This window comes from Numenius arquata, chromosome 2 (assembly GCF_964106895.1).
Source record: "Numenius arquata chromosome 2, bNumArq3.hap1.1, whole genome shotgun sequence".
Taxonomy (NCBI): domain Eukaryota; kingdom Metazoa; phylum Chordata; class Aves; order Charadriiformes; family Scolopacidae; genus Numenius; species Numenius arquata.
The window spans coordinates 130,138,317-130,160,266 of record NC_133577.1 but is presented as its reverse complement, the minus strand read 5'-3'; the positions used below and the strand labels follow the sequence as shown (position 1 = coordinate 130,160,266).

Genomic DNA, 21,950 nt, shown 5'->3' with positions numbered 1-21,950 from the left:
CTGAGGGGAGACCTTATCTATGTTTACAAGTACCTAAAGGGTGGGTTGAAGGAGGAGGGAGCCAGACTCTTTTCAGTGGTTCTCAGTGACAGGACGAGGGGCAACGGGCACAAGCTGGAACATGGGAAGTTCCATTTAAACATGAGGAGAAACTTGTTTCTGGTGAGGGTGCCAGAGCCCTGGAACAGGCTGCCCAGGGAGGGTGTGGAGTCCCCTTCTCTGGAGATCTTCAAGCCCTGCCTGGATGCAGCCCTGAGTGATGTGCTCTGGGCAACCCTGCTTTGGCAGGGAAGTTGGACTAGATGATCTCTAGAAGGTCCCTTCCGACTCCGACAATTCCATGATTCCGTGTTCAGTTCTGGTCTCCTCTCTCTTCTGTTGCCCTTGGAAGGGCAACTGAAACAACAGAGGGGATGAAGCTGCCGTTCTCTGCAAGAGTCTTGAAGTCAAGACTTCATTTTGGAAAAGAAAAGGCTGAAAGGAGATGACTGACATCTGCAGAAGCTCAGAAACGAGATGAATAACGTAAATGCAAAATAGTTTTTCACCAAATCTAGAACTAGTGGCACTTGTTGAAACTAAGAGGAGATCAGTTTAAAGTATAACGCACACGCTCTACGTTGTAGGTGGTGAACTCCCATATTTTGCTGCAGGATTTGAGGCTCACAGCCATCAGCAGGTTCGAAAAGAAGGACTTAAATGTATTCACAGACCACAGGTCAAAACAAATACTGAAAGAAACCAGCTAGAATGTGTTCTCCAACATCTCTCCTCACCAACTGTGGATAGCAGGGAAATACATAGGCACTGGACATCAACAAGTGGCCAGGCCTGCGTCATCTCTCTAACATCTGGCATTTTGCCACTGTTAGAGACAATTTACCAGGCTGGAGGAACCATTCATCTGCCTCAACTGAGCATTTCTTTGGTCTTATCCTCTGGAAGACTCCAGTATCTTAGGCCACCTAAAGCTGAATCATGTTTTGGAGGTGCTGGAGGTGATGGTACCCAACTCCTGCACATGTACAAACTAACACACACAGAGTAAGTGCCAACTTAGGGCCTTCCCTTCACCCTACCAGGACATTTCATCATCCCAACCTGCAAGGAGACAAGACAATCATGACCCATTCCTGCAGAATTCCAGATAAAACCAATGTGCCGGTTGGGGAGAAGGGAAGAGTTACACACTCTGGTGAAACACTGCTTTGTGCATCCCAGGGACACGCTTACCCGGGACAAGACTGTTACTAACACACCATCACATATTTTTCCAGTCTGTGATCCTGACCTACAAGACTTGAATTCAATGGAAGTTTCAAGCTCAGCCAACTGCCATGTTCCAAGATTTCCAGCTGGCTCACTCAGATGCACCAGCTGGGAAATCTTCCCAGAATTAACACCTGTACTGGGAATCTCTCTTTTTCTTTAATTACCTGTTTTGGGAAAATATTGTAGAAACAAGAATCATAAAAATATCATACTCATCGTTTTGACCAAAAAAAAAAATTTACCTGTATTTACAGCTCTTTATTAAACCACTAAAGGGACCACTTACTATGCCAAAAGGGATAAATAATTCTACACAACAACAAAGAAACTAAGCCTAATAGGTATTTTTTCCCCTCCATGCAAGTTTGCCTTCAATACCTGTAGATTACTTCTTTATGGATAGAATAAAAGCTTAAGTCACAAACCCAAGATCCAAATGGAGAAAAGCAACATCAGATACTGCTTCTTCATTTATTTTACTGAAAGATGAGCAAGTTTCAGAAGTGTAAGGTTTGGGATTTAGGACCTGGTTATTTCCAGCTATTGTGGGAGTCTGGATTAATGGCTGGAGAACATGTGTGAAATGCATGTGTGATCCAGGCAGGAACTGAAGAACCATCAAAAAGTCATCAGAGAAAAGCAAACTCATTCTTTAATGGATCAAATAGAAATATATAAGTAAGAAGTGATGCTGTTTCAAGCCAAAATGTCAGAAACAATTGTTTTGTGCTATAAAACTGAGAATGCCTCTTCTGGATTTTTTTTTTTTTTTTAAATCATACCAAACCTTTTCCCAGACAATAATTTACATTTTTGTCCACCATGGCTGGAACATATAAATTTCTGCACCAAATTCAAAAGCATTCTGCGTTCTTACAAGACCTTACAGCAACCAGTAAGACCCTTCTACTCATGGTCTTCTCAAGTCACTGTATCAATCAGATGAGCCCTCAGTTTATCTACTTGAACTAAAACTAACTCATCGCCTTCTCTCTCCTCCAGTAATTAACAGAATCATCATGGTTGGAAAGGACCTCTGAGATCACCGAGTCCAACCATACACACACAAAAGACCCCCACAATCTCGGCCACTAGAGCATGCCCTGCAGTTCCATGTCTACATGTTTCTTAAATACCTCCAGGGATGGCGACGCCACCACCTCCCTGGGCAGGCTGTTCCAGTGCCTGACCACTCTCTCAGTAAAGTAATTCTTCCTCATATCTAATCTAAACCTCCCCGGCCCCAACTTCAGACCATTTCCTCTGGTCCTGTCGTTATTCCCTTGGGAGAAGAGGCCAACACCCACCTCTCTACACCCTCCTTTCAGGGAGCTGTAGAGGGCAATGAGGTCTCCCCTCAGACTCCTCTTCTCCAAACTAAACATGCCCAGTTCCCTCAGCCTCTCCTCATATGACTTGTTCTCCAGACCCCTCACCAGCTTGGTGGCTCTCCTCTGGACACGCTCCAGCAGCTCAATGTCTTTCCTGTAGTGAGGGGCCCAGAACTGTACTCAAGGTGAGGCCTCACCAGTGCCCAGTACAGGGGGACAATCACCTCCCAAGTCCTACTCACCACACTGTTCCTGATACAGGCCAGGAGGCCGTTGGCCTTCTTGGCCACCTGGGCACACTGCTGGCTCATGTTCAGCCGGCTGTCCACCAACACCCCCAGGTCCTTTTCTGCCAGGGAGCTTTCCAGCCACTCTTCCCCAACCTGTAGCGTTGCCTGGGGTTGTTGTGGCCGAAATGCAGGACCCGGCACTTGGCCTTATTAAACCTCATCTCATTGGCCTTGGATCCCATTGATCCAACCTGTCCAGGTTCCTCTGTAGAGCCTGCTGACCCTCAAGCAGATCAACACTCCCACCTAGTTTGGTGTCATCTGCAAACTTACTGAGGGTGCACTCAATCCCCTCATCCACATCATCAATAAACAAGATTGGCCCCGAAACTGAGCCCTGAGGGACACCACTGGTGACCGGCCGCCAACTGGATTTCACCCCATTAATCATAACTCTCTGGGCACAGCCATCCAGCCAGTGTTTTACCCAGTGAAGAGTACACTTGTCTATGCCATGATTCTCCAGTTTCTCCGGGAGAATGCTGTGGGGGATGGTGTCAAAGGCCTTACCAAAGTCCAGGTAGACAACGTCCACAGCCTTCCCCGCATCGAGAAGGCGGGTCGCATGGTCATAGAAAGAGATCAGGTTGGTTAAGTAAGACCTTCATTACCATGTATTTTGCTCCTTCAAAAACCTAACATTAAATCCTCGAAGTCTAGCAGCATCTGTAACTACAAAAAGGAGCGATGTCACTTTGAATCCGAAACACCACCTTGTATACCTGAATTTCCTAAGCCCCTGGTACAGGAGCCATTTCTTTTTCTTGCTCTGCACAAAAGAAAAAAATGCCAAGCAAAGCAAGGAATACTTAATATTCTTGAGATTAGATATGTTCCTGCTAACACTGCAGAAAAGTAAGCCAAGGGCATCTTAGCTTGTTTCAGTTCTATTAAAATGTGTGGCAAGGAAGAAGAAAAGTCAACACACTGTTTGCCAAACAGAAAGGCTCAAAATTGTTTGGGAAAGAAACTCTGCAGAAAGAACTTTGAAGGGGGAAATTACAAAACAGGACAGGATTATGAAACAATGATAAATATACATTAGCTTTTGAGAACTCCCTGAAAAGCAAAAGCATTCAAAACATACACTAAACAGAAGAAACGTCAATTTAGAAGCCGAGTACGTGCGGGTTATGAACTCAGTGGGGAGCTCCAGAAGGGTTCCCTCAGCAGTTCCCTTGTTTTTTCATTTTCATTTTTCTAAATGAGAATCCGCCTCCCCTGTAAGACACCTGTAATTTGTACTTGGCAGCTGGATGGCTGCATATGCCTGTCTCATTAGCAAGAGCTCAATAGGATTAGAATAATTCCAACTGGATGTTAGTCTGTTAAGAGACATTTTTATGCTACAGTAAAACAGAAATTCATTGAGCCAAATCTCATTGACTTTCCATTTTACATAGTTAAAAATACAGATTACACAAATGCAAAATGCTTAATTCACTGGAGTCACTTCCACATCCGGAAGATGGGATAGAGGAGATGATGATCAGAGACAATCCTGAAATGTTTTTATCATGGGATGTAAAACATATTTCATATAAGAAAAACAACGAACCATGCTGAGTCCCCCGAGGTCAGGGAATTTACACTGGAATTAGATTAATAAAAAAGTCCATGTGGGACTATTCATTTTGGTAGAATTTGATCTGTAGATCACCAGCATTTTTCATCTCTGCTTTCCAGCATCCAACTCAAATAACCAGCACAGGGAGTAGGTGGAACGACTCTTCCAGGGGTCCTGAAGCACCGTCATTGTGCAAGATGCCTAAAAGCCTTTAACTGTTTGCTACAGCAGTTCCCATCAAAGACAGAAATATCTCGTTTCCAAAGGTTAATACATAATAAAATATATTCACATTGATCAAATAATTGCCATCTCTACAATTTCTGTAAGAAGCTGTACCATTGTGGAAAATTGAATCAACTCCGCTGCTCCAGAAGAGTCCTCCTTCCTCAGCACCACAGATGAAGGTACAAAGTGTCTCAGATCCTCTTGGAACAACCAAGACCAAAAGCACATTTGGATCCACTCTCACCTGTGGCTTTACAGCAGTTCAACAGACTGTAGCCACCAAAAGCTAAAGAGTAACTCAAAACACTGGGAGGAAAGGTTTCTGACTTACGGATGGTTACCTGTAAATGCTCAACGTGGTATTTAGAAGCAGTTGCAAAACCCACTTGAGTTGTTAAAACTTTTTTCTCTCCACAGACCTCAGTGTCTCAGCATTTTCCACTGAGTTGCAAAATGAAAGGCTTCTCTCACTGAAACACCAAGGAGCTTCGAGAAAGTCACACTATGTCTCATTTTTATAATGCAGAAAATGCTACAGACTATAGCTACTATATATGATAAGAAATAGAATCACAGAATGACATGGGGTTGGAAGGGACCTCTGGAGATCATCTAGTCCAACCCCCCTGCCAAAGCAGGTCCACCCAGAGCAGGTCCCACAGGAACGTGTCCAGGTGTCTTTTGAACGTCTCCAGAGAAGGAGACTCCACCACCTCTCCGGGCAGCCTCTTCCAGGGCTCTGCCACCCTCACAGGAAAGAAGTTCCTCCTCATGTTTAGATGGAACTTCCTATGTTGAAGTTTGTGCCCATTTCCTCTTGTCCTATCCCTGGGCACCACTGGAAAAAGACTGGCCCCATCCTCTTGACACCCACCCTTTCAGTATTGATAAGCATTGATCAGATCCACCCCCCGCAGTGTTCTTTTCTGCAGACTAAGAAGACCCAAGTCCCTCAGCCTTTTCTAGTTAAGAGAGGTGCTCCAGGCCCCTCATCAGCTTTGTAGCCCTCTGCTGTACCCTCCCCAGCAGTTCCCTGTCCTTCTTGAACTGGGGAGCCCAGAACTGGACACGGGACTCCACATGCGGCCTCACCAGGGCAGAGCAGAGGGGCAGGATGACCTCCCTCCACCTGCTGGTCATGTTCTTTTTAATGCCCCCCAGGATGCCGTTGGCCTTCTTGGCCACAAGGGCACATTGCTGGCTCATGGGCATCCTGTTGTCCACCAGGACTCCCAGGTCTTTCTCCTCAGAGCTGCTCTCCAGCAGGTCACCCCCAACCTGTCCTGGTGCAGGGGGTTATTCCTCCCCAGGTGCAGCACCCTACACTTGCCCTTGTTGAAGTTCATCAGCTTCCTCTCTGCCCAGCTCTCCAGCCTGTCCAGGTCTCACTGTACGGCAGCACAGCCTTCTGGTGTGTCAGCCACCCCTCCCAGTTTTGTATCATCAGCAAACTTGCTGAGGGTACATTCCATCCCTTCATCCAGGTTACTGATGAATATATTGAAGAGGATGCTTTGAAAATGCAACACATTAAGTAGGGCTAAAAGAAACCTTCCTCTAAGAACCAACGTAATTAATCCAGTCCCAGCAACAACCAACACCAGCAGACTCCATACACCATATAACAAGATATTCTCACTCTAGAGACTTAGCGTTGGTTATTACTCTGCGTTTTGACGAGTCAATGTTTTTCATAGACCTATCCAAGATCTGCAGGTGCCCGCGCTGCAGAACTACCGCACAATCTCCTCTGTAAATTTCTTCGTAGAGTGTGATGTATTAATTTGGGGAGGAAGAGAAGAGAAAAAAAAATAAAAATAAAAAAAAGGCAAACTCTCCAGCATTAAAACAACACAAGAAAAACAACAGGCAGATGATGTAAGAGGACAGAAAACAAGCCCTAATTTCTTCACAACCTAATAATTCTTTCATTGTTGCGAACTGAAAGAACACGATGTTTACTAAGCTATTCAACAGCAGAAGAAAACAAACCCCATTGTACTGCACATCATGTGCCACAACAGATAACTACAGGGGTACAGAAACCCTAGACAGAGACGATCAGCTCCAAAACTCTGAGGCAATTCACCTCCCTTCCTAACATGCTATTTTTGAGCTTCAAATGCACTCCAGCCCCAAAACAGGATTTAACATCCCAGCTCCCAGCGCCACACACAGATTCATCTTTATTCCATGTAACACTCATGTTCCCACAAACGTGCACAGTTTATCCGCACCAACAAACTACTCCAAAATAAGCTTTGATGCGATGAAACACACGACAGAATTCTCTGCTCAGTGCCCATATTGAGGTTCAACAAGGTCATGTGCCGGGTCCTGCACTTGGATCACAACAACCCCAGGCCGCGCTACAGGCTTAGGGAAAAGTGGCTGGAGCTGCCTGGCGGAAATGGACCTGGGGGTGTTGGTCGACTGTCGGCTGAACATGAGCTAGCAGTGTGCCCAGGTGGCCAAGAAGGCCAACGGCATCCTGGCCTGTATCAGGAACAGTGTGGTGAGTAGGACTCGGGAGGTGATTGTCCCCCTGTGCTCGGCACTGGTGAGGCCCCACCTCGAGTGCTGTGTCCAGTTTTGGGCCCCTTACCACAAAAAAAGACATTGAGGTGCTGGAGCGGGTCCACAGAAGGGGAACGGAGCTGGTGAGGGGTCTGGAGAACAAGTCTTGTGAGAAGCGGCTGAGGGAGCTGGTGTTGTTCAGCCTGGAGAAAAGGAGGGTGTAGCTAGGAGGGGTCGGTCTCTTCTCCCAAGTCACAGGCGATAAGACAAGAGGGAATGGCCTCAAGTTGCACCAGGGGAGGTTCAGATTGGATATTAGGAAAAATTTTTACACAGAAAGGGCTATTAAGCCTTGGAATGGGCTGCCCAGGGAAGTGGTTGAGGCGCCACCCCTGGAGGTATTTAAAAGCCAGGCAGACATGGTGCTGAGGGACATGGGTTAATGATGTGGTTTCTTGTTTTTATCAGAGTTAGGTTGATGGTTGGACAGATGATCTTAAAGGTCCCTTCCATCCTAGACAGTTCTATGATTCTATAGCAACAAGTTTAGTGTAAACTGAGAAGAGCCATAAGGACAGTTACAAAGACATGGTTTTCTGAGCATCTTGCAACAAAAAGCCTTTCAAAAGCCTTTGCAGTCCCAGCGCCAAAGAGCTCAGGCCAGCAGTACATGCTGCTGGACCACAAACCTTCAAGGGGACTACGCATTTTGTTCACACAGAGACACAGACAGCAAACACAGAAACATTCGGGTGCCTAAAGAAATCTGATCATCTTCTTCTCAAATGGATGAATGAATGAACCAGTCTCCTCCACCTGCGTTTGCAAATTTATTCTCTTCCTCGATAGCAAAAATTTAGTTTTAGCTTACACCATCCTACCTGTGTGCCTCAGTCTGAAGCATCACAGAAGCAACTCTGCTTTATTCCTCCCTCCCCTTTTATTCTACAAAGGCCAATAACAAAAATAAGTCAGTCAGAGACAAATCCATTAGTTTCTCAGCTCCCAGTCCCCACAGTCTAACCCCTTTTGTTTTGCAATCATAGAACGGTTTGTGTTGGAAGGGACCTTAAACATCATCCAGTTGCAACCCACCCTGCCATGGACAGGACACCTCCCAGGTTGCTTAAAGTCCCATCCAGCCTGGCCTTGAACACCTCCAGGGATGGGGCAGCCACAGCTTCTCTGGGCAACCTGGGCCAGGCTCTCACCACCCTCACAGCAAAGAAGTTCTTCCCCAGATCTCATCTCAGTCTCCCCTCTTTCAGTTTAAAACCGTTCTTCCTCATCCCATCACTCCCTGATCAAGAGTCCCTCCCCAGCTTTCCTGGAGCCCCTTTAGGGACTGGAAGGGGCTCGAAGGTCTCCCTGGAGCCTTCTCTTCTCCAGGCTGAACCCCCCCAACTCTCTCAGCCTGTCCTCACAGCAGAGGGGCTCCAGCCCACCCAGCATCTCCGTGGCCTCCTCTGGCCCCGCTCCAACAAGTCCATGTCCTTCTGATATCGGGGACTCCAGAGCTGGACACAGTATTCCAGGTGGGATAACGTGCTGAATGCCTAAATTCAGGGTGCAATCCACACCACTCCTGCTTCATCTACTATCCTATCGCTGCATTTCCTTCCCTGGAGTGTTTTTTTTTTCCTACCAAATCCTGTATTTAGTTACCTCCCTTCGCCCATATTTTACTCTGTGGCAAAAAGAAATTAACATTAAACTTTAAGACTATCCATCTACAGGCACCAACCTCAACAGCTACGGCAGGAATCAGATTTGAGCCTCAACAAGAACTTCTGTTTACACTGACAAGTCTTGCATTTCCCCACACAGCCTGTATTATCATGAGCTTTAGTCTGTTTTCCAGGGCAGACGAGTAATTTCTTTTGCCAGCCCACTGATAGCTTCCTACCTGCCCAATAAAACGCCAAGAAAATTAGATTAAGTGTCAATTTTAAGAGAAAACTGTTAACGTTAATGAATAATAAATGTTTCATTTCTGCAAATTCGCTTTTTCTGATGCCTCCAGCTAAGTTGGGTGGATAAGTGCTTGCCTATTTTACCCACCCTAAGGCCAGCCCTGTTAAGCATGATTACTGCCAGGCTGTGGGTAGTAAATGGAGTCTTCATTATCAATTTCTTGCCTAGAGAATTTATTTCAGAGGAAGAACGTTGTAGTAACACTATGTGGACATTATCCTTCTCTAGATTTTTTTTTTTCCTTAAACAAAAGTGAAACAATAAATACTGCAAATACACCTTTTAGAAAATTAATGCTAATTTAGCACCTGCAATATGCCAGACAATTCTTGGAAGGAGGAATGGGCTCGTTTTGCAGAAGAGGACCATTCTGTCCCCACTGCTATTGCCCATTGCTGTAGGTGTTCGGCATCAGCCTGTGCCTTTAGATCCTCCTCTTCCTCTGCTCCAAAATGATCAGAGCAGACATAGGCAAATATTTGTGGCAGAAAGATCGTATTACGTGATCACAGTATCACAGAACTGTAGGGGCTGGAGGGGACCTTCAGAGATCATCTAGTCCAACCCCCCTGCCAAACCAGGGTCACCCAGAGCAGGTCACACAGGAACGTGTCCAGGTGTCTTTTGAATGTCTCCAGAGAAGGAGACTCCACACCCTCTCTGGGCAGCCTGTTCAAGGGCTCTGCCACCCTCACAGTAAGTTTTTCCGTACGTTCAGACCAAACTTCCCATGTTCCAGTTTGTGCCCATTGCTTCTTGTCCTGTCACTGGGTACCACTGAGAAGAGTTTGGCCCCATCATCTTGACACCCATCCTTTAGATACTGCTCAGCATTGATGAGATCCCCTCTCAGTATTCTCTTCTCCAGGCTAAAAAGACCCAGGTCTCTCAGCCTTTCCTCAGCAGAGGGATGCTCCAGTCCATCATCTTTGTAGTCTGCTGTACCCTCTCCAGCAGTTCCCTGTCCTTCTTGAACTGGGGAGCTCAGAACTGGACACGGGACTCCACATGCGGCCTCACCAGGGCAGAGTAGAGGGGCAGGATGACCTCCCTTGACATGCTGGCCATGCTCTTTTTAACGCACCCCAGGATGCCATTGGCCTTCTTGGCCACAAGGGCACATTCCTGGCTCATAGTCATCTTGTTGTCCACCAGGACTCCCAGGTCTTTTTCCTCAGAGCTGCTTTCCAGCAGGTCAGCCCCTAATCTGTACCAGTGCATGGGATTATTCCTCCCCAGGTGCAGGACCCTACACTTGCCTTTGTTGAATTTCACCATCATGATGCACAGGCGCAAGCTTGGAAAACCAGGAAGAATCTTCCATTACTTCTGGATGAGTTTTCTTTAAGCATGCAATTCACTTGCCTTCACTCAGCATGACTTACTCAAATGAAAACACTCATTAAAGACAGTGAGAAACACCAACACAGAAAAAAAAAAAAAGGCAAACCAATCAAATTTATGTATTTCTCATCCGATCAGGAAAAGGAACGTTTTAGGCAGGTGTCACTGAACGGAGCTGAATCACTGCGGGGATTAAACAAAGCTCCAATTTTAACAGCAATCCCCAGTAAACTTTCTACCGCCTGCTTGCAGGTTGCTCTGCACCGTCTCGTACGCCTCGTTAAGCCTCTCGGTTCCTCGCTTTAAAATATCTTTCAAGCTCAAATAATACAGAGAGCTCCTGGAATCGACTGCACACAACACAGCTCGGCTTAAAGCTCCTCTTGGTGAAAGCTAAGGCTGCGTTTAGAAGCGTGGCCAACTTATGGGACTCACTTATGTTATAACCTTTTTCTCGAGGAAAAACAATGCCAGAAATCTGTTCAACAGAAGAAGCTGCTTAAGCACACACTGCAGTCTTGGGCAAAATCCAGAGTTTCAGGGATACACCATGAGCCATCCCTTCTGAAGAAATTGGGTAAGGTTTTCTATGTTTCATAGCTTGGATAACAATTAAATAATAATTCTTACTGCCCATCCCAGAATGATATGGGGTTGGAAGGGACCTCTGGAGATCGTCTCGTCCAACCCCCTGCCAAAGCAGGTCCACCCAGAGCAGGTCCCACAGGAACGTGTCCAGGTGTCTTTTGAACGTCCCCAGAGAAGGAGACTCCACCACCTCTCTGGGCAGCCTCTTCCAGGGCTCTGCCACCCTCACAGGAAAGAAGTTTCTCCTCATGTTTAGGTGGAACTTCCTATGTTCAAGGTTGTGCCCATTTCCTCTTGTCCTGTCCCTGGGCACCACTGAAAAAAGACTGGCCCCATCCTCTTGACACCCACCCTTTCAGTATTGATAAGCATTGATCAGATCCCCCTCAGTCTTCTCCAGACTAAAAAGACCCAAGTCCCTCAGCCTTTCCTCAGCAGAGAGGTGCTCCAGGCCCCTCATCAGCTTTGTAGCCCTCTGCTGTACCCTCTCCAGCACTTCCCTGTCCTTCTTGAACTGGGGAGCCCAGAACTGGACACACAGCTCCAGCTGTGGCCTTACCAGGGCAGAGCAGAAGGGCAGGATGACCTCCCTCCACCTGCTGGTCATACTCTTCCTGATGCATCCCAGGATGACGTTGGCCTTCTTGGCCACAAGGGCACATTGCTGGCTCATGGGCATCCTGTTGTCCACCAGGACTCCCAGGTCTTTTTCCTCAGAGCTGCTCTCCAGCAGGTCAGCCCCCAACCTGTCCTGGTAGAGGGGGTTATTCCTCCCTGTGTGCAGCACCCTACACTTGCCCTTGTTGAATTTCATCAGGTTCCTCTCTGCCCAACTCTCCAGCCTGTCCAGGCCTCCAGTCTTTGAAGTCTGCAGATAAAGAGTGCTGGGTAGGTACTACATATCAATATGATAAAAACTCTCCTGAACACATTTCACAACGTATCAGATATACTTGCATCACTCCAGACAGTAACACTAATAGTACAGATAAGACAGTAATATTATCAAAATTACCCTTCAGAAATGAAAATTAGAGGAGGCGGCTTTATTTATTCTCCATTTTATGCCATACCACAGACCTAAAACCCAAGCCAGAATACGACAAGCCTCTGTAAGGTACAGAAGAAATCAAGGAAGGGCAACAAAGCTGGTGAGGGGTCTGGAGCACAAGCGTTGTGAGGAGAGGCTGACAGAGCTGGGGGCGTTCAGGCTGGAGAAAAGGAGGCTGAGGGGAGACCTTCTCGCTCTCTACAACTCCCTGAAAGGAGGGTGTAGCCGGCGTTGGGGACGGGGGGGGGGGTCAGTCTCTTCTCCCAAGGAACAGGCAGTGGGACAAGAGGAAATGGCCTCAAGTTGCTCCAGGGGAGGTTCAGATTGGATATTAGGAAAATTTTTTTACACTGAAAGGGTTATTAAGCCTTGGAACGGGCTGCCCAGGGAAGTGGTTGAGGCACCATCCCGGGAGGTAATTAAAAGCTGGGCAGACGTGAAGCTTAGAGACATGGTTTAGTGATGGTTTTTTATCAGAGTTAGGTTGATGGTTGGACTAGATGATCTTGAAGGTCCCTTCCAACCTAGGGAATTCTACGATTCTATAAGCCGACACAGAGAATTTTTGACCAACAAAGGATTTGTGGACTTAAATGAAAAAAAAGCAGTTGCTCCAAGCAACAAATAATCATTTAAGCAGAGCACCGTGGGTGTCTAGAAAGACCAGTCCCCTCCCTGCAGGAAATAGCTGCAATGTGCCAAGGAGACTTCAGTGCTAGAAAGAAAAGAAAAAAAAGCAGAGTAAAAAAGAAACCCATTAGAATCTAGTTACTTTTCATATGGCACTTTTTCCCGATGACCGTGGCCACACACTAATTACAGTATTTGCTTTCTCATTTCTGTATAAACCGTTGTGATCGTTACTAGACGTTTATAGTGCACTAACACCCGATGGCCAGTGCGAGACCCCGCTCAGACACACACCGACAGCACAAGCTCTGCCTGGCAGGAGATCTAAGGGACAAGAAACAACAACAGGTGAATAAAAGAGGGCAGGATGCGAGGGAAAGGAAACTAAATAACCCGGATGAGAGAGAGCGAGCATCTCTCCATGTCTCAGCCGTCCAGGAGGAACCAGACAGTCACTCACACCCTTTAGTTGCAAATCACCACAGGAATTGGAGCAGTGAGTTTGAAGCACAAGGCGTTGGGATGATCAAGAGGACTACACAGATGCATGGAAGATGCATACAAGTGCTCTGCAAGAAGAAATACTGTCTGATAAAATACACTCGTTAGTAGCTTTTCCTCCCTGAAGGTGTTCAAGGCCAAGCTGGACGGGGCTTTGAGCAACCTGGTCTAGTGGGAGGTGGGGTTAGAACCCCCCATGGCAGGGGGGTTGGAACTAGATGATCTTTAAAGCCCCTTCCAACCCAAACCATTCTATGATTCTTCCTCCCAACTGCTGTGCCACCTGCAAGACCTTAAAAATGGCTGGATTTCAATAGAGCACAATGAAAGAGTTTTTTTAAAGGCCCCTGGGGCAAGAACAACTGTACTGCGGCACATCGTCCATACTGCTCTGTAATTTCCAGAGATTCATTAAACTGAACAGACTTATTTGAATTTTATAATTGAAAACTGTTGTCTTAAAGACAAGTCCCAAATGGGGTGATCTACAGCTTCCAGCACTATTTAACCTCAAAGCATATAATCTGATAATACGTGTTTTGAAATCTCTGCAGAGTCTCATTGAAACCATTGTTAAAGTTGGTTCCTTATGAAACAAAGCCAGACAGAAGGAGGAAAAAAAACCTCCAAAAGGTATTTAACAATTTCCCTCAGTAGCAACATGTTGAATGTTCTCTCATTTTTTTTTCACAGATTAGTTGATGGTTCCAGTGAAATTCTAGATCTGAGGAAATGACTCTCCCTTCATGGAGACAATGAGATGCTGAAAAGGTGGTAGTCAAAAATTGCACCATCCAAGTCAACAGGCACAGGGAATGGAGTATCACTGCAAATTGGCTATAAAACTATAAAGGATCATCCCCTTAAAAATAAAAAAAGTGAAATCCTGTGGCTCCGTCCTCATCAAGGGGAATATAAGGTATCCAGCCCCTAAACAACTATATCTCCATCACACAAAGGACATAACTCACTCCTTCACCACAAGTAACAGCAGAACCCAGTCTCTTCAAGATGCTGTTAAACATACAAAGTAAACAGAGCATTATAAAACATTTTCCTCCTCTACTTACATTCCATTAATCTTTCATGCCACTTACACAGTTGGTTAGAACATTTTCAACAGAAGCTGATGATCTTTTCATCACTGAGGACTTGCAGATGTACTCACGATAGCTGCAGAGAGAAGGCTCAGCAGCCGGCAGCCATCTAAATAAATATCATCAGAGAATTCTTTATATTTGCTAAATTAACCAACCCTTAATCAAATTTCACCACACCAATTATACATAGAGGTATAGGGAGCGATCAGCTGATTTCTGAAACAAAGACCGGACTGCAATCCTTCAAGATGATGGCTTCAGCAGAAGTCGTCACAGTCCTTCAGATGTCTCTAACAGTGTACATGAAGATGAAAAAACAATCCCACACACAGGCAAAACCCTGACAACCCCAGCTGCACACCATTTTCCACCTTGGAATAGGGATGCAGGCAGCAGACAGACCCAGGGGAAGCCAGTTTCTCTTCCAGGTGCAAGCAGAGAGACTCATCTACACCTATACCTGTCCAGGAACTATCTCCACGTACAGGAGGCCACTCTGGTACCAGGTTGGTACCTGGATCAGGTACCAACTCTCTACCTTTTTCTGTGATTAACTTTAGATGCAAAAAGCCAACACAGATATTACATGAATTACCACATTCGCAGGAGAAACCCAAAGCCCTGAAGATCAGTATTTTCAAATCTGCAAGAGCAGGACAAGGCTACTCAGCCCCGCCACCAAAAGATTGAGTATTGAAGGAGCCATTGGCCACCTTGAGCTACAAACCCATCCTTGAAGTCACACCACGTCAATCAGCAAGAGGCTTTGGGAAATTCCTTATTAACCTGAAGGTTTCAATACTGCACTGGCATGAAGAGCTGTTGGAGGCAACATCTTCAAAGGAGTTGAAACCACAGAACTTGTAATAATTTATTAACAAAATGGACTATTTCCGCTTCCTAATTGTGTAAGGGTAGGCTGACCTCTGCACAGTGCATTGTGTAAAGCTAAAATAAGAGCTGAAAAATAAAGCACCTCGAGCTTTCAACAAGGAACGGTCACTCCTATTGTCCTTTCGCATACGCACCCTTATCTACTGTTGCTATTAAATGTAACCACGTATCTGTATCAACCAGCACTTGCCAAACGTGCATACGTTTTATACAAGTGCCTCATGATCATTTCAGGAAAATTTATAGTTTAAACCCACCCTCTGCCATATACAATTTATTCTCAGTGAATTTCTGAGCTACTTGTCTTGTAGACGAACTGCTACCTTTATAACACTGGAAAACACCATTAGCAATAAAAAGCAGTTTTAAGAGCCCATTACTGTACATACAGATCAGAATAACTCGGCTTTATTTCTTGTAGCAGCTATTTCCCAAACGTAACAGCGAGGGCAACAGCTCCACATCCGTCTTTCTCACTCCACATCACAAACTGGGATATCAGTTCTATTGCTTTAGACAGAAAGAGAAGACCAAATGCCAGGTCATTAGTAAGAATCCATTTAACAAAGTTCACCGTAAATGTAATGAAAATAAAGGCCAAAAAAGCATTAAAGGGAACTCCACTTGTGAAAAATAAAATATGTTCAGGGTTTGGTTTTTTTTGCCTGTAATTTCAACTTCTTCAGACATGAAAGCAGGAAACGTGCTGTATCTTGCCTCACTTTTAGTTCTCCTTGACATCTGTCGTATGCGTTTGCCCGTGTGAAAGCTTAGCACAAAGATTTCAATAAGGTCTTATGGAGTCACTGCTAAAGTTTGTTTTCTCCCAATTAAAGCAGCTATTAAAGGCCAGTTTTAAAAAATAGCAACCTTTAATTGGAAAGAAAAACGCCTAACAATAAATAAAAGGCAGACAAATTCACCAATTAAAAACCTGACAAGATGTCTCTCAAGAAAAATAGCATTTGCTAAATGCCAGGTTGCTTGTTTCCGAGTACAAAAGCCGCTTCAACCAGCTACCAACAAAACAAAAGGTTAAGGACAATCAATATACATACACGTGTTTGTCCTCAAAAAAATAAAATACTCTCCAAGTCGTCCTCTAGCAGATGAGCAGAATTTTCTCCATTCTCTGCACTATTTTTTAAGAAGACATTGCCAAAGCCTATGTGATCAGCATTAGAGTCCTACAACAAAAGCTCCTGGTCTTCAGTCACAACATTGTGACCTTACAAAGTACCTTTTATTTATTTATTTGGAGGACCTTTCTCATATGTGAAGGAACTAGCCCGTTTTTAAAGTGGATGCGCTGAGGCGTGAGCGCAAGAACCGAGTTTTTAACCATCCAGCAGAAACAGTAAAGCCCTGATATGCAATATCCTACTCTGGAAGTTAAAATTCCTGGAGCCATGTCTTCCTGAAGCAAATAATGGTCATTTCTTCTCAGCAATGTGAAGACAAGGGCAAATTGAAGATAGTCTCATATCCCCTAAAGGCACAGGGAGAAGAAGGGCTCCCCTGAGCCGCAACAAAGGTGGGGATTTTAATCGCAGACTTTGTGCAAACATTCATTAAGCTTCCCAAACACTCTTTACTTCTAAAAGATTTATTGTTCTGAACAAAACCTCTATTTCTCCTTTAGGAGAAACACTGGGCAGGAAACCCAACTGCAGCATAACACTATAGAACATCCTACCTGAAGGATTTCAGGTTTGACGTCGGTAAACCATCTGAACCGCTGTTCATAGACATGTAGAGGTTTAGAAACCAGGGAGATACCACCAGGATCGCAAGAGGAGACCCAAATTGGGTGGTTTGCTATGTGGACAAGGCCATTCTGCTCAAGTCGGGGCTCCGGGGCAGCACGGACATGGGGCATCTGCACCACGTGGCTTGGGAGGCAGAAGCCACCCCTCTGAGCCAGACAACAGCACGGGTTGGCTGTTGGTTGGTTGTTGAACCAACAGATCCTGGTTCAGCTCAACCACCAGGATTTTATTCTCAGTTTTGTACTCTTAATTACTGAGCAGCACATCTCCTTCTGCTCAGGAAACATCTTCTTCCAAATTAAGTCCTCACTTAAGGCTATCTTTATTCTCCATTCTTGGCAACAACCGGAAAAACAAGGTGAATTTGATCGGTACATGAATCCTGCTACAGGAAACAACTCCCAAAGAACAAATGTGTTTCCCAACACAACAGGAAAAACTGACACCGCACAGGGACAGAAAAGACATCAGAAGTGGGATGGACTTTCCTGTTTGGTCTTCCTTCATCTCAGAGTTTTCTGCATTCAGAGCTGCTGCAAAACAACACTGCAGAAATTAGGGATGACCCAAAATTACCAGTTATATCAAGGCTGCGATGAACAACACGGATGAAACTTACGCTGTTACACTGACATTTACGCAATTAACTTTCAGACCAGAGCCTCTGCTCCCATAAAATACCATTTCTCACTTGATTTCAGTACTGCTCTAACACGTTAAACTTTGTCAAGGATCTGGCCCCAAATACTCTCCCTGAAAGGAGACTTTTTCTCCTGGGAAGTCCAGTGAAAAGTCCAGAGGAAAGTCAATTATTCAGTCTTTTGCAACAGATAGTAGATATCAAAAATTATCCCTTCATTAATAAAATCATTTATATTTATAAAAGGCCTTTCAGCTTCACATCTCAAAGCATTTTAGAGACAAATCACACCACATAGATTTTGCAGACCTAAACAATATTTCTTTTGGAAAGACACAACCTTATTTGCTATTGCCAAGTAAAATATTACAATACTTGAAGAAGCTCCTCTGGTTTTGTTTCTTTACAGCAGAAGAACGTAGTCAAAGTTTTGCTACTTTTCATACACTGTCTCCTTTTATGGGCCTCTCACACAGCAACAAGGCAGAAATAAATAGCCCGCTAAAATAAACAGGGAAATGCAAGTGTAAAACCGCAAGGATTGGCAGAAGATTCCACACATAAATGTTTTGGAAATAAAGCTATCAAGAAAAGAAAACTTTGCTACATTTCAAACCAATAGCCTACTGTTAAGATTTGTAATATTTTTTCTGAAGCCTTAAGAAAGATACATTTAACACAACCAAGGCTGAATTTGCTTGCAGTGTTATTTTATGAGTACAAAATAACAAGTTTTGAAAAAGTTTCACCTGTTGCTTAGCAAGTTCATCCTCACCTGAGCTACTATTCAAAAACAACATACAGGAGAAAGTCATTTAAAATCCTTTCCACGCCATTTGCTTTTTATACTTGGCTAACCCCAAGAAACGTGAGTATTATTAACACAACACTTTTTCCTTCCTTTGCAATCAGTTCTACTTTCAGGTTTTCATGGTCTGGCTCAACACGACACTTGAAGCTCCGCAAAGACCCTCTACATCCAAACCAAGTTTAATTAAATTCTGGAGGTTTAGTTATCGGGCTGTTCTGTTGAATAATTTTAATTTCATAAAGTCGATAGCCTCAACGTTGCATCTAAACACTGGACCTAAACTAGCAAAGGTATCAGTGCCCCTAAGCCAAAGATTATAAGACAAACATGATTTCTTATTTGGAGAACACAGTGACATGAGCTCACTCTCATTTTATATGATAAATGAAATAAGTCAAGATTTACTAAAATAGAGATACAAAAGGGGGCCCTTAAAATACTCCTGGAAATTATACAAAATATTAAGGAAAAGGAAGATTACTGCAGGAAAACCTGCAGCAATCAATGCACGTGTATTATTCATTCTTCCACTGTCTACACGTTACTGTATTAGAATCATAGAACGGTTATGGTTGGAAGGGACCATAATGGTCACCAAGTTCCAACCCCCCTGCCCTAGGCAGGGACACCTCCTGCCAGACGAGGCTGCTCAAAGCCCCTTCCAGCCTGGCCTTGATTTTCTGTAAATTAAGGTTATCTAGCTACAACTTACCATCTTTGCCTCTCCAACTCACTCAAACTTGAGGCTGATAAAAAAAAAACAACACCAAGCACAACGCACTTTAAATCCGCACTATTTATCCCTGTCCCAAATACAAGGTGCAAGTGCCCAATAGAAACTCCAGATCCAGGAGAGAAACCTCATTCTTTTTTCAGGTTTTCACACCTACTCATGTAGTTGTCATGCAAACAATGAACGTGAACTCATGGAGAATTGCACCCATGACTGTGCGTAGGCCCAGATATAAAATTTGCAGGACCATCACCCATTTTAATAGTCATGTATTTGAGTATTAGCTTCCCATCCCTCTCCCTTTCAACATATATATATAAAATAAAAAGTTACTAAAGCAAATGACTACCACTGTCATACCTCATGTTTATATGAGGTCATACCAACATATACTTTTCTCCATCTGCACACATATACACATATAAGGCCAACCTAAAAAAGTCTGGGTTTATAACAGGTTTTCATATAAAACCAACGAACCACAAATACTTGAAATTGAGAAGTCAGGCGCCACAGTCTGTGTTAAGCATCACCTTTCATTCATTGTTCGGTGTGATTCTGCGTTACCTTTTACCATAGAATTCAGAGACGGCAGTAACAGCCCCAGAAAGGCTAAACAGCTCTGTCAACCAGGTGCTTTTCTCAAAATCACCATCTACCTCAAGTTTTGCAAGATCTGAAAGACAGGTTTTCAGAGTAACAAAAAAGAACAGAGTTTTGTCCTAAACATTATCATTCACAGAGGGCTTAAAAATCAGATCGTAACATCTCCTGGATACAGAACTACTGCTACAATAACTTCTCCAAAGTAACAGGATTACTGTAGTTCCTGGCAAAGACACTGAAGTAGGAACTAAAGTTCGAAAGATCATTACGACTCACAATATCATAGCTGTATGGCTGCTTCCTGCCCACACCCCCTTCACCGGGTGTGCATAAGGCCAGTATTTAAAAGCTTCAGTGTGGGAAACCAGCTGCCAACCCACTGGCTACAGGCAGCACAGAGTTGAAGAAGACACAGAGGGAAACCAGTGACATTAATTCAGGTCCTCGACTGGCTCCAAGAATCATCCTCGAGCAGAGAAGAGGAGAGCACAGGAATAAGGTCAGGCAAAAATCAATAGTCCAAACATGACAAGACGCAACTGCTTTCTCTTCATCCCCCACAAGATGGTTAGACTTAAAACTAGCACTTTCCCACTATCACACCCTAAAACAGAATGGAGGTGGCACACGAGACTCCCTAGTCCTACAGCTTTTCCAACCAGCCATATTTCACTCAGTGCAGCTGTGTGTTTTGAGGAGGGGGGTCAACCATGGACTCTACAGCAAAAAGATGGTACCTTGACCCTCCCTGTATAGCATTAATTAGCGATAACTGCAGGGTTCGCTCCTCTGACCCCAGGATACAGCAAAGGAAGGGGAACAGAAGGGCAGAGCAGGAGGACAGCAGGACACCTCTCAGAAGAAGACCTGCTCCAGCTCTGAGGCCTCTCCACCGCTGACAGGGCCCTGGAAGGACTCGAAGCTCTGGAGGCCCGGCCCGGGGAGGCCCCCACAGGCCCCTGGGCCACCCCCAGGGGCCCCCACAGAGCCCAGGAGCGGCCCCGCAGGCGGGACGGGAGGCTGCGGAGCAGAGCCGCGCCAACCCTACCTGATCACAGAGATGAGCAGCCCCGAGGGGTCCTTGCTCTTGCTCATGGTGCTCCTGTAGCGCCCCGCCGCCTCGCCCGCCGCCATCTTGCACCCCCTCTCAAACACAGGGCAGCCACCCCCGCTGGCACGGCGCAGCCAATCACAACAGAGGAGACGTAAGGCTGTTGGATTGTTACCCAATAAAAGGCGAAGGAGGGCGGGGCGAGCGGCATAAAGCTGCTGTGCAGCGTGAGCACGGCGGCGCGGGGTCTTCTGGGAGTTGTAGTTTTAGTCGTGGGTCTGGCCTGTCAGGGTCCGGACCCGTCGGTGGTACAATCACCCCTTCGAAAGGCGGTTGAAATAGGTTGACGGATAAATAAATGACTGGCCAGATAGGATATGTCTGCAAAGATACATCTGTCACCGTCATAATTTGCTCTGCAGGAAGCTGCAGGAAATGGGGTGGAAGCCTGAGGGAGCAAAGGTGCCCACCCGGAGCCTGGCCAGCCGCCTCACAACACCTGGTGTGTTCCTGGGCCTTTGATGGACTGAACGGTGAGGGGTTTAAATGTTTATAGGGTTTAAAACGAACACAATTCACTAGTAATTTAGAGTTATGTGTCCTATGAGCTAACTAATGCTGAGTATTAGCTGTGTGCCACAGCCCTGAGCGGATTCTGATTGCAGGAATTGGCTACAAGGGGTTGCTGAAGCGTCACTTAATGTCTTTAAGTTATGATGTTTTTAAAAATAGTTTTCCCCATGTTTCCCTGGGAAGGCAGATAGGTGACTCTAGCTTTTAGTGACATGCTTTAGTGATTTTTTTTATCAGTTATGTTGATGGTTGGACTACATGATCTTAAAGGTCCCTTCCAGCCTAGGCAATTCTATGATTCTGTGAATCAGCCCAGGGGATCTTTGAAGTCAGTTCTGAACACAAACCTGAGCTAGTCAGCATTTTGCACCTGAATTGTGTTATTTGCGTAGCTGGGGTGACAATTCAGAGTCAGTTCACAAACTGGCTGGGAGGTATCAGATCTCCAACACCCGGCCCTTAATGAAGGCCAACCTGCTT

At 45.2% G+C, this 21,950-nt stretch overlaps 1 protein-coding gene across 1 annotated transcript in view; it reads right to left on the bottom strand.

Moving 5' to 3' along the window:
• EXOC4 (exocyst complex component 4) overlaps positions 1 to 21,004 on the bottom strand; it is a 487,556-nt gene extending 466,552 nt beyond the window's left edge. The window contains exon 1 of the mRNA XM_074168558.1: positions 20,895 to 21,004. Within this exon, the coding sequence (XP_074024659.1) occupies positions 20,895 to 20,980 (86 nt within the window). The 5' untranslated portion in view covers positions 20,981 to 21,004. The remainder of the gene's footprint in view (positions 1 to 20,894) is intronic.
• Positions 21,005 to 21,950: the final 946 nt, after the last annotated feature.